The following is a 13,844-nucleotide window of genomic DNA, read 5'->3' on the forward strand; positions in this document are numbered from 1 at the left end:
CAGGCTGGGAATCCTCGGTAAAAGAAAAATCAGTTTCAGTTTTGTTTCTGAACTGTCTATCTCCCATAAACCAATCACTGAGCTCTGGTTCATACTGCCCCCAGCCAATGACTGCCCTCTACCTATGCCCTTCCTCTGGCAGCCGTCATCAGATTTTTACTGCACATTCAAGTGTTGGACGTCCTCGTGCTTTGCACTTTGAGCTTTTGCTGTGTTTTGAACATTTTTGAGAGTTAAACTCTATTTTCCGGTAAATCGAGCCCTTGTGCTCCATTGATCATACTTCTGACTAACGGGGACCCGTTTTTCGGATTTTTCAGCGCCCCTCAAGGTCTGTTTTCATTGAGTTTTATTCGTGGAGGCTTCCAGAAGATTCTTCAGGCCTACACCTCGCAAATCATGTCGGACAAGAAGAAGGATGGCGCTTCCCTGCGGTTTGCGGAATATGTACATGGACGACAAGCATTCCCAGTGCCTGTACTGCCTACACCCTACACATAAGGAGGAAGATTGTGTGATTCGCCATGGCTTCACGAAGCGCACGTTGAAAGATCGGCACCAACGGCTGGAGTCGTGGCTGCAGTCCAAGGCCTCAGACTCGGGTGGCAACCAGGGGCATGTCTCAGGATCCGGTAAATCTGAGCGGGTTCTAAGGCCTTTGAGGGCACCCTACCTGTGGGGTCCCAACACAAGGCTAAGCACTGCAAGTCTGCTTCCATCAGGGTTGCTGCTACCGTGGGTCCCGCAACACTCAGTGCGCAATCGTCATCGAACTCCAGTCACCACTCTGGATCGTATTCCAAGAGGAAGTCAGCTACCCAGGGGAAGCTGAGAGAGAATCCGGAGAAGGCCAAACAGGAGAAGGCCAGGCAGAGTGCGGGCACTGAAGGCCAAGGCAGATAAAGATTCTGACAAGGCCCGAAGCAGAAGGCCAAGAAGGACAAGGGGTCCGAGGCAGCCAGGAAGGACAAGGCCAAACAGGACAAGGGATCCAGCCTTTCAGTGAAGGCCCAGTCTCTCCCTCGAGGTGGTGGTGGCGTCACTTTCAAAGACTATAGGGGCAGACCCACAGGGTGCCCCAACGACGGCCAGGGTGTCTCTTCCTCCTAGGAGGGAGGCTTCAAGCATATCTGTTGAGAAGACCCTGGAGAAGAGGATGCCGGACCTCAGCCCGAGACCTACCTCTGGACCCAAAGAAGGGGGAAGGGAAGGGGCGTTGAAGGCCTGCAGGGAACGGGCATTTGTTCGGCTGATGAGGATGAGATCATTTCCGTCCACACCGTCCAGGACTTCCATCCACACCGTTCAGGAGGGTGATGACGACGAGGGAAATGCCGGGGACTCGCCCCACGATGCTGGCGACGACGGCGAGAGCGACATTGACAGGGTTACCATCCATGGAGGTGACAATGAGGGACCCTAGGACGACGAGGTCCCTAAACCTAGCATTCCTACACCCCAGATGCCGCCTAGAGACCTTTCACTGGACATCCTCTCGACCCTCCACACGCTGGAGTCTGAAATATAGAGGATGATTCCGGTGACCCCAGCACCCGCTCCTCGCGCGACGCCAGTTCCGGTCGCCCCGTTGACACCGGGGGAACCACCGGCCAAGAAGAGGAGGAGGAGGCACCCTACGCCTCCATGCCACCCATCACCACCCTCTACACCGCCCCTCTCTACCCCGAAGGAGACAGAGTCGGACATGGCTACAACGGGTACGGTTGACGACGGCGTGATGGGGGACCTGCTGCCACCTCTGCCCAGGGCCTCACCGCTGGACGAGGTGGGATCTTTCCATGCAATGATTGCCCGGGCATCAGAGCTGTTCCAGCTCACGCCGGAAGAAAAGGAGGGCTTCTTGTATCAACGCCAGGAGGCGAAGAGAAAGACCATTCTTTCGGTCACGCTCCTGGACGATGTTTGGGATGACTGGCTGGCTCTGCTGAAGAACCCTGCTGCAGCCCCAGCGAAGAGGGACCGGGTGGAGAAGTACAGGGTGTTAGACTCTGCACCCAAGTACTTACATTCTCATCCGTCGTCGGAGTCGGTGGTCTTGACGACCGCCCGGAAGAAGACGTCGGGCTCGGCGTCCTCTTCTTCCTCCACCACTCTGGACAACGAGGGAATGAAGTTGGATTTGATGGGTAGAAAGGTTATCTACTTGGCGGCGACGACGGTCAAGGCTGCCAACGCCCTTGCGATCATGGCCAGATACAACGGGGAGCTGTGGTTTAAGTTGGCCCCGCTACTTGACTTCTTTCCCGATAACAAGCGAGTTGCGGTTTTTGAGATCCTTCAAGAAGCGAGGTGGCATCGGATCACGCCATCACAGTGGCCCTCGACATCACGGACACGGGGTTCCACCAAATCGGAAATGGAGTCTGTCTTCGCCGTCGTGGCTGGCTCAAAGCCACCAACTTTAGACTGGAGATCCAGACAAGGGTTTTGGACATGCCCTTTGATGGGAACAACCTGTTCGAGAAGACTGTGGATGAATCTCTGCAGGCCATCAAGATGGACACAGAGACGGCACGTACCCTAGGCACCCTGCAGCAATGTCGAATGTCCTTTCGTTCCTCAGGAGGGAAGTCTTTCAGGTCATCGAAGGGTTTCGGCAGGGGCTCATCCTCTTGCCGCCAACCCTCCCGCTCCTCGACCCAGGAAGCCAACAGGGGTCACTCCAAGGCCTTCGGGGGCGGACGTCGTCGCCACGGACCGCAGGGCTGCCGTCGTCGCCACGGACCGCAGGGCTGCCGTCGACCTCCAAACAAGATTGAACCAGCCAGGACATCGGGCACCCACCCGTGCACCCCGGTGGGAGGCCGACTGGCGAACCTAGTTGCATGTGGGAGACCATCTCCACCGACAGATGTGTGCTGGACTGTCTAGCCCATGAGCACACCTTGGAGTTTCATCAAAAGTGCCTGAGAATACCGCCCATGACCCGACAGGAAAACCACATCCCTCAGCTGCTGCTGGAGGTTCGGGCCATGTTACAAAAAGGGGCGATAGAGCTTGTCCCACAGCGACTCCGGGGCTCCGGAGTATACTCAAGGTACTTTCTCATAAGAAAGAAGACCGGGGGCTTGACACCCATTCTCGACCTACGATGGCTCAACAAATGCAAGAAGTCCCAGAAGTTCAGGATGGTCACGCTACAGCACGTGCTAGGCCAGCCGGAGGAAATGGGACTTTCTGTCGTCACTGGATCTGGAGGACACGTACTTCCACGTACCCATACACAAAGGACACCGCAAGTTTCTGTGCTTCGTCCAGGGGAAGCATTATCAGTTCAAGGCTCTCCCCTTCGGACTGAAGTCAGCACCCAGAGTCTTCACCAAGTGCTTGGCCCCGATGGCGGCCCACCTGCGACTGCAAGAGAATCCACGTTTACCCCTACCTGGACGACTGGCTCATCCGTGCCAAGTCAAGGGACATCGCCGTCGAGCACACAAAGCGAACCGTCCAGCTGCTGACGGATCTGGGGTTATCAGTGAATTATGCAAAATCTTGCTTAACTCCATTGCAGGACCCTCTGTTCCTCGGATCCAAGCTCACACAGTGTCATGCTTGGTGTAACCGTCAGAGGAAAGGATATCGGCCATCCTGGGCAAGGTGCAACGGCTGTTGACACTGAAGATTGCCACGGTGAGGACCATCAAGATGATGTCATCATGCATATACGTGGTTCAACTCTGCAGGTTGCAGATGCGGCCACTGCAGGATTTCCTCGATGCCCGTTGGGTCCAGGTGTCCGGAAGCTTCCAGGACAGGATTGCGCTCGAGGAGGAGTTCCGATGAGCGATCAGATGTTGGGTTGTATGTTTCAATATCGCCGGGGACACAGATTTCCAGAGCCCCCCATACCAGGAGTCGGTCACGACGATGTGTCTCTGGAATGATAGGGGGGGCTCACACTGGCCGTCTTCACGCCAGAGGCCTGTGGCTGCCGGAAGAGAAGATGCTGCACATAAACATTCTGGAACTAAGGGCAGTATTCTGGGCTCTCAAGTTGTTTCTGTCATCCCTCAAAGGAAAGGTGGTGAGGGTCTTCATGGACAATACCACCACAATGTTTTACATCCAGAAGCAGGGGGGCACCAGATCCCCAGCACTCTCCAAGGCGGCACAGGACTTGTGGCATTGGGCCGTCGCCCAGGGGATGTTGCTCATTCCGTTCCACCTGGCAGGAGTACAGAACACTGTCGCCGATTCTCTCAGCAGGGAGCTCTGCTCCTGCCACGAGTCGGAACTTCGGCAGGACCATGTGGACAATCTGTTCAGCAAATGGGGCAATCCCTCCATCATCTGTTCGTGACGAACACCAAGTGCCGGAGGTTCACCAGCAGGTTTCCCAGCTGGGGAGGATGGGGGATGCATTCTCATTCCCCTGGGACAGCCTGTTTCTGTATGCGTTCCCTCCGTTGCCGTTGCTTTTTCAAGTCATCAATCAACTCAGACGGTACCAGTGCAGGATGATCCTGGACCTTCTCAGCATGTCCGCGTCCTCTCCAGTCAAGCTTCCGGTGGTTGCGGATCTTCTCGCAAGGGAAGGAGACGCAATACTGCAACACGACCCAGGATCGCTGAACCTGAAGGCCTGGCTCCTGCAGCGTTAGAGTTTGGAGGTTACGATCTTCCTGCGGACTGCAAGGAGGTTCTCTCCAAGGCCAGAGCGTCGTACAATTTTAAATGCTAGGGACACAAATGGAAGAGATTCGCAATTTGGTGCGTACACAGAAGATCGACCCGCTGAGGGTCACTGCCGCTCAGGTACTTATACATATTTGCTGTCGCTGGCCAAAGCGGGGCTTGCTGATGCCTCCATCAAGGTTCATCTGGCGGCTATCTCCTGCTACACCAGATCTCCGGGACGGTCCTCATTGTGGTCGCACCGTCTGGTCAAGGAATTTATCAAGGGACTGTTCCGTTCGTTTCTGCCGGTGAAGGCTCTGCCCCTGGCGTGGGATCTCAATGTGGCACTTTTTAGGCTCATGGGAGCTCCGTTTGAGCCTATGCTTTCTGTTCCACTCAAGTTCCTGTCGTAGAAGACAGCTTTTCTTGTGGCCATTACCTCTTCACGATGAGTGGGCGAGATCCAGGCCCTGTCCTGTAAGCCACCTTACTTAACTTTTCATGAGACGAGGGTGGTGCTGTGGACACACCCCTCCTTCATGCCCAAGGTGCCGTCGGACTTTCATGTAAAAGAGCCCTTGGTGTTACCTGTGTTTTTTATGACGCCTTCCTCCACCGGCTGAAAGGACGTTGCACTTGCTGGATATGGCTAGAGCACTGAAGTTTTATGTGGACCACACAAAGACTTTCCGGAAGACTTCTCAGCTCTTTGTGAACTTTGGTCCTGTGAACCATTGGAAGGCCCTGTCCAAGGCTTCCATTTCCAGGTGGCTCTCTGGCTCACTGTCACTGGTTGGCAAACTGACCGCTGCCTGGCCGTCCAAGAGCCCATTTCTACCAGAGCGATCGCTGCCACGACTGCGTTCCTGTCTGGTGTGCCCCTGCTGGACATCTGCAGGGCTGCTACGTAGAGGTCGACGCACACCTTTATAAAATTCTACTGCGTCGACAGGGATTCCAGGGAGGAGTCCAGAGTCAGCCAAGTAGTGCTGCGAAACCTGTTCGCTTGAAGGTGAGCCTGGTGAGGAGGTAAGATAAATTGCTTCTGTTGAGCCTTGCCACCTCCCGTGGTTGTGCATGTCTGTACTGCTATATATTCTTTATTCATGAGCATGTGAATCCATGCCAGACACCATGCTGGAGAAGGAACAAGTTAATTACCTGTAACTGTTGTTCTCCAGCATGGGTCTGGCATGGATTCACATGTGAACCCTCCCGCCTGCCCCTCTGCGGCTCTTCTCTTGGTCCTACTGCCACTTTACGTGCTACCAAATCTGACGATGGCTGCCAGAGGAAGGGGCTTAGGCAGAGGGCAGTCATTGGCTGGGGGCAGAGCTCATGGATTGGTTTATGGAAGAAAGACAGTTCAGAAACAAAGCTGAAACTGATTTTTCTTTTACCGAGGATTCCCAGCCTGATGACAGGGTATATTCATGAGCATGTGAATCCATGCCAGACCCATGCTGGAGAACAACAGTTACAGGTAAGTAACTTGTTCATTTCTTTATACACTTGCTGTTTAACTTATCTGCCTGCTCATCATGTTATGATTTAATAATCGCATTATTATTTGTTTACAAAGTATGATGTCGAAGAAGCCCTGATGAAGAGCAAATGCTCGAAAACACATGTCTGGTTAATCTTTTTGACTAGACTTAATTCAGTAAATGTGCCAAATGAATCAAACAATTATTGTTTTTGTCCAAACATTGTGTATTCAGCTGCCACTGACTGACTCAAGCACCCCTTTATGTTTTTGATTAAGGCAATGAGATAAGCAGAGAAGTATCTTAAACCTTGGGTGGATCGATACCCCTCACAGTATAATAATGTATCTTCTCTGGATGTATGCACTTTTGCCAAAATATATTTTACTTTTCTAAAAATATGCCGTTCGAGAATGAGAACTATGCTTCTACTCTGTAACAAATACTTTTAATTATAACTTTGCAAAATAGGGAGCACAAAATCTACCTCAAATTCTTATCAAGTGCACTGGATGAATATATTTGAAATTCATTAATTGTGAAGTATATTGAAGACCTCAATTGGAAAATGTTGACTATGGAAATGCACAGCACACATACCTTACTTTAGAAATTGCACATGTTTTTTACTTGTTTATTTCACTTTCGTGTGGACGGCTTGCACATGTTTTTTACTTGTTTATTTCACTTTCGTGTGGACGGCTAAGTGACAACTATTTTTCGAAGCCTATACGCGATCTTGTTCCGCTGCTGATTAAAAAACAAAAACAAAATTGAATACAAATATGATGCACACACAACAGTCATTTGTTGCCTTTTTGTGTTTTGCTGTCATTCTGAATGTTACATATTTTTTCCTGCCTCATCTTAAAATCATTACATGTGAGAAATCACATCCACAAAATGTAACACTCCGCAATGAACTTTTTTTGTTTACACAATAATGTATTTTGGGAGCAACCTTGATAGTTTGTGTTTTTCTTGATTTCAGAAACAAGCAACTATACGATACAATGTTGAGGGAGACCGCCATTACGATTACAAACATCAGGCAAGTGTCTTGTATCTCAGGAAATGTATAACTACTGTCTGTTCTTGATGGTGTTCACATTTATTGTGCTCTCACCTGATCACCTTCTTTCCTGTTCTGTATTAGCAATGTATCATAAAAGTAGAAGGCTTTATGCCGTCTTGCCTGTTGCCATCTTCAAGGGGCTCTGAGCCTGAATGTCTGCCTAGCTTGGATTGGGGGGATAGAGTAAAAGGAATGTTCAATCCTGCAGAGATATTCTGGCTCTGCTGAGTGTAAAGCTCAGACAGGAAAAGATACAGAGGAAGGTAGTTTATATGGGAAGCCTGTCTGCATCATTCCTTCATAATTTTTACATCCCAGGATGCAACTCAAAATCGATGCCCATAATTGCAACTAATAGCACATGTTGCTTTCTCGGGTTGTTTTGGTTGAGAAGCACTTGAAAGCTGTAGAACTAATAGTATTAATGACAGTGGGCCATGTTTGATTTAAGGGGTTCCTATTTCTCTTCTTGTGTATGTTTTTATGTATTCATTTTTTACATTTTTATGATGCAACATAATCATAGAAAGCTCCAGGGCACCTTGAACAACAATAATAATATGAACACTTATGTTTGCTGAAAAATACCTTTTGCCTGCCTTATAATTTTAACAGAATATTGGATACTGCACTTGTTTTGCAAATGTCATGGTGACTAAGAAAGTCACCTCTATTAACTCTTTAGCATTGATGTCCAGTCTTGTATGGATGCAGTCAATGTTATCCTTGGTTTAGGGACCCTTCTTGACAAATAGAGTAGTTCGTCCAACAAATCTGTGGCTTGGTAGTCTAGTGCAACATTACGTTGATCCTTGTTTGAGCTCAAGTCACAGGTCTGAATCATTGCAGGTCTACTTAGCCGTCCATCATTCAGAGGTTGAAAATGAGTACCATTGAGTTGGGTAACAATAAACATTAATTCCCTTTCTATAGTACCCTCCTGTACAAATACACTGGTTGTGTTACTAGTTTAACCCTTTAAATGCCAGCGACGAGCCGGCTCGTCGGTAAAAACCGCTCCAGGTTGCCACCGACGAGCCGGCTCGTCGGTGGCACTTAAGGGGTTAATGAGGGGGGAAATGTTGGCGGGTTTGGGCGGTGAATACCGCAATTTAAAAAAAAAACCTGTTGGCACTGGGGGGGAACCTCAATGGCACTTAAGAGGTTAAATACTTATTCCATTATATGTATGAACGTTACTTGTACAAACAACTCCCTTATGCAGACCTGGGGAAAATACGCCAATGGTACGACGGTAGCAATTTCTTTGCCATCCATTTTGGATTTTGTTTTACATTTATTCTTTGAGGAAAGACCTGTTAAGAATGTTTTGTTGAAAATATTTCATTGTGGACCTGACAATAGCAGGTAACAAAACAAGGAGCAACACTTTTTTCATCAACTATTAAGGATCTTTGCACCGATGAGCAACAGCCTAGTATGCCATTCGAGGACTATTATCTACTCATGTGTCTCCCAAAGAATAGGTTCCATGCACTCAAGGTGCACATGTAGGAACCTGCTTTCTGTGAGCCAAAATGCTGATTTGATTACTTAAATGTGGCCCTTATATTTAGTCACAAGCTCAAGAGAAAAATGGCAAATGTGAAAGTTAAACCATGTTCCTCAAAACACCCATGCTTCCCAGAACTCTGTAAATTGACAAAGGGGGTCCTGGGAGTCTCTCTGCCAGACATTAGTCCTGGTTGCGAGAGACTTACCCAGAGTCTTTAGCTCACTATCTTTCACAGAGAAGAAATATCCTAAACATATCAGTCTTTGTCCTGCCCTGGGGCAGTCCAGCACCGAAATGCTAGGCAATTCTCCTCTGAACAAGAGTACCAACAGCATCCCCAGACACGTGTTTCGGTCTGGTTGGACCTCATCAGTAGGGAGGAGCTGTGCCTCTCTAAGAATAGTGAGCAAGGGGTCCACATCTGGATTCCCCTAGTAACTTAGGGTGAGACCCAAAGTTACTTAAATATGCAAATTGACAAAGGGGGTCCTGGGAGTCTCTCTGCCAGACATTAGTCCTGGTTGTGAGAGACTTACCCAGAGTCTTTAGCTCACTATCTTTCACAGAGAAGAAAGTCTCTCATAACCAGGACTAATGTCTGGCAGAGCGACTCCCAGGACCCCCCCTTGTTAATCCCAGAAACTCTGTGCCACATTCTTCCAGGATTATTTCTGTTTCTCCATGGAGACTTTTCTGCGGGTTGCTCTCCAGTCACTGCTCGCTCTGTAATTTCTAGCTTCTCTGCCCTTGTTACTATAACAGTATGGGAATTATAGATGATCGAAAAAAAACACCTGAAATCAGTCCTGTATTTGGGAACTCTAGATCTCAGTCTCCTTCCGGGCTTTCCCTTTTTGCGTGTACCCGTTTTCTCTGACAACTATCATTTTTCAACATGGTTGGTTAGTTTGTACTCCATTTCTTTCCTATAACTGTTATATACACATGGATCTAATCAACAAATGAACATTCTTCATGGATGGCGACTCAGATTCCCCCAGGCCCCATTATCTGCTCTTGGGGGTAGTGTTACAGACTTTTCATTTTCACTAGTACTCCTCTTTTGTATTGTATTGTATTGTATTTATCATTTACATAGCGCCTTTTACCACCATTATTATAGTCTCAATGCACTATTAGTGACAACGCCCTCAGAGGACCAAAATCCAGAGTGTTGGGGGTCATGGAGTACGATTAGGATGCGTGTGTGCATTTGGCCAGAAAAAGGCTTAGCAGGGCTGGCCGGCTCTGGCTGAGTAGCAGCCCATGCGGTCTGGCATGTGGATGGGTGCAGAGAGGAGTCGGAATGGCGTCGGTGCTAGAGACTTGCTATGCATTCAGAATGTTCGAATTTGTCGTTGGTCTGCGCTGCATTCTGCTGTCAGAGGTGTTGAGGCAATGTCTGGTGTAAGTAGGCAGAGAATTATGTGAACAGCACAACCACATTTTGCCATAGTCCTTGCTGTATAGTGATGTGTGTGGATAGCCATGCCTCCAGCCAGTGGTGTATTATTCGTACCTTGCCGAAATCAATAGCTCTTTGTTGTTTGGGCACTCGCTCAGGCACTTGGCTTCTTCTAGCGGTTCTTGTGGCTGTGATAAAAAGATTAGCAACAGTCTATGCTCCATCTATTTGCTACAGGCGAACAGGTTGTACTGCCAGATTCTTCTTAGTGGTGCAGGTGGCAAATCTACTGTAAGGAACTCATGGTGGCAACAGTAAAGACAGACACAAGTTATCACAGTTCAAGGGTGTTTATTAAACTATATAGGTAGGTTGGAAAAATGCCTAATATAAACCTAAATCTAAGATGGGAGCAATCTTCGATCCTTAAAACAATAATAAGGCAGTCCTAGTGGTGTTGTCAAATAAAAAAGGCCTATACTAAAAAAACATATTGCCAATCCTTATGCTAAATACAAAAAGAAGTGTGGGATAATGCTCTTAAGAAATAAGGAAGTGTTCACAAACAATAAGTCAGGATGCAGTACTTGGGGAGTGGGGGGGGAGTCTCCCTTCCCACATTTTCAGCAAGGGACAAGGTAGGACTTTGGAGCAAAGCACACGCTCGAGCCTTCCCAGTACGAGCTAACTGTTCCACTTCCAGCAATCATGGCCTTCAGTGGTTAAGTCTCTTTTCTACCAAAAAGTCTCTTGCCGCCGTGGGCCTTATGTATTCAAATAATAAACAAAGAGTTCCTTTTCACATATACATTGGGTGATGCCTTTTCCACCCCTGGGTCCCCCTCTTTCGGGCGCAGATCCCAAGAAAGTTCCTTAATTGTTAGCTTCACTATGGCTTTTAACACAATCTTCTTTGTGACATTCACGAATCTCAATGCCTTTTTCAACAGTTCACTGGACATGCCTCGGCCGGGTTCACTCTTGTCAACACACTGTATTTCGGGACTTTAGACTTTGCCCCCTCTTTATCAGCATCCCTCGTTCGGGTTAACTCTTGCCAATCTTGTCAATTGCGCCTTCTCCATTCAAGTCTTATGACGCAGGATTCATTTCCCTTAGCTTCTCAATCATCTGTCGGTCAAAGACTTTCGACTTTACAGAGGATTTTACAAGACCCCTGTATGACCACTTTGACCCTCTCCTTGCCCTTCCCAAGGCCTTCTGTTTATGGTAGTTTCGACAATCGGGTAATCGCCCAGAGTTTCCTGAGTGATCGCCCACGTGGTTACAGACTCATCTGTTGCTGGTTTTCCCCCTTTTCTCATCAATTACTCTTTATGCTTTCACAGTTCAATAAGCCGTTTGCTACTTTTCGTTCAACACAGTTCGGTTTCTTATCGACTCTACCTCGACTCACCGGCTGTGATGAACCGCTTGGCTTTCTTTCTCTTGGAGTAAAGGTTGGTACCACAGAGACGAGCATCTCTCCCCGGCTTGTTTATCAGTGGAGGAGGGTCTTGTGTACCGTTGACATCTGCTGCAACACACGCTGGCTATTGTTTGCGGTCTTACGATTCCTTCTGCAGATGTTTCAAGGGCCTTGGTTGGAAAGGGCAAGGTTGCGTCTCTCCTTGTCACCCTTGCGCTGTCTTTCTCCTCCTCTTGAACTACTGTGCTGAGTTACCTCTCTCGATGTGTGGTCTGCCTTGCTCGTAGTGCGCTCTCATGCACCACCTTTTATCCCAGTGGGCAAGGGAAAGGGCCATCAGGTGTGTGCAGTTCTGGTCAATTACCTGACTTTGCCTGACCCTGGTGTTGGGACATGTTAGGTAAATAGCTTGAGTGTTAGTCTCTCATCCTTTGTGATATGCAAAAGTGTTCTTGTCGGAAAAGGGCCGAGGGCGGGGGTAAAGTGTTTGCAAATCCTACATGGTAGGTTGGGGAAAAGGTGTCATAAGAAGGGGGCTACCGCGTCTCACCCGTCGGTGTCCCACTTCCACTCCCTGATGACCCCCCCATCCACGTGATCCACCCTCACTGGTCCACCCCCAGGAACTGGATCAAATAGCGATGGCCGTGTCCTGGCCACCTGGATGACAGACCCCTGGGGACTAGAGAGGAGACACCTTGAGGTTTCTCATCCTACCCAAATGTCGAATGCTTACTGATCATTTTAAAGAGGTACCTTTACCATGGGCGGCCCATCCTATTGTTCATACTTGCGCAATACCTGCCCATCCCCCATTCCTTCCAGAGCGATTCTGGGCTGGTTCTGTATTGTCCCCCTGTAGTGTTGCACGGGGGAACCTAACCTGGTCTGCTGGTTCGTGACATGTACATGGCATTCGCGTCTTGAAACACTTGTGTATAGGCGCATTCTAAATTCCATAACATATCCCGACCTCTCATTGACAATTCCGCCCCTAAAGTGCATCCTAATCTGTATGATTGCGATGGTGGTGGTTCTATTACACCATTGTGCTTCTACCACTATTGTTGCGATTTGCCTTTTTTTCTGTACATGCCTGGTGCAGTCATTCATCAATCCTGTGACATTACATATGAGGGCTGTGATTCTGCTAGTGACGCTTGACGGAAACACAGTCATGATAGTGTGTGTGGTCTGGGCTGCCATGAACACAGTCGGCGCCGTCAGGTGCTTGGAGCTCGGTGTCACCACAAACGCAGCAGGCACTGCCTGGGGTGACTGTTCATATGCTCGGAGTGGGGATTTGACGTTTTGGGGAGATTTTCAGGATAATGAGGTAAATAGCCAGGTTTTGATGGCATTTTTTTACACAGAGGTAGTTTTCAGTGCAGTGGATGTGCTTAGGTGAGTGTTCCAGATGGTGGGAGCTAGGATAGAGAAAGCCGAGCCGCCAACTCTGGTAGGTGGTGAGGTAGAATAACTAAAAGGAGAGCAGAGCCCCATTTGAGGTTTCTGGGGGGCTGGTAGTGGATAATTTTGTTCTGAAGGAACTCTGATCCCATATTATGGAGGGCTCAGTGTCTGATGCAAATGGCTTTGAAAGTTGCTCTTAGGATAACAGGGAGCCAGTGCAAAATTCTGAGTGCGGGGGTGATGAGAGGGCAAGGATCAGTCTGGCTGCTGCGTTTTGGATACGCTGAAGTTCCCTGAGCTGGCGTGCAGGGCCACCGAGATAGAAGGGAGTTGGCGTAGTCAAGCGGGAGATAATGGCAAGTATTGCAGAGACTCTTTGGGGGTAAAAGAGGTAGGGAAAGATTAATTTTAGGATGCGTAAGTGGAAGTTGCAGATTCTGGATACAAAGTTGATGTGTTTGGAGAGAGATAGGTCTGCGTCCATGGTGTGTCCCAAGGTTTTGGACAGAGATGGAGGCTGCTGGTGGAGCTCCAAGGGCAACTGGCTACAGTAAAGGTTGGGGGTTCAGAGCGGTTTTGCCGCATATGAGGATCTTTAATTTACCCAGGTTGAGGATTAGGTGGTTGTTAGTCATCCAATGGTCGATATCCGAGAGACAAGAGGCGAGGTTGGGAGGTGGAGAGGCTTGAAATTTGGGGATTTTGAAAATGATCTGCATATAGTCTGCGTAGTAGTAGAAGGTAAGGTTGTGTGAACAGATGAGAGCTGGCAGTGGGCTTGGGTAGAGGGTGAAACAGAGGGGTGAAAGGGAGGCTCCTTGTGGCACCCCTTTTGTGACTGGGAAAGGGGCAAAGGAGAAAGGGAGGAGTAGAATGTTTTG

The 13,844-nt window shown here is 48.8% G+C and overlaps 1 protein-coding gene across 2 annotated transcripts in view; it reads left to right on the forward strand.

The window, feature by feature from the left end:
• The window catches only part of GK5 (glycerol kinase 5), an 831,314-nt gene that overhangs the window by 754,811 nt on the left and 62,659 nt on the right, over nt 1-13,844 (forward strand). For both annotated transcript variants that reach the window (XM_069618275.1, XM_069618276.1), the window contains one exon: nt 7,117-7,176. In XM_069618275.1, coding sequence (XP_069474376.1) covers nt 7,117-7,176 — 60 coding nt within the window. The remainder of the gene's footprint in view (nt 1-7,116; nt 7,177-13,844) is intronic.

The sequence above is a fragment of the Ambystoma mexicanum genome, chromosome 10, assembly GCF_040938575.1.
Source record: "Ambystoma mexicanum isolate Mex_15411 chromosome 10, UKY_AmexF1_1, whole genome shotgun sequence".
In the NCBI taxonomy this organism is placed as follows: Eukaryota; Metazoa; Chordata; class Amphibia; order Caudata; family Ambystomatidae; genus Ambystoma; species Ambystoma mexicanum.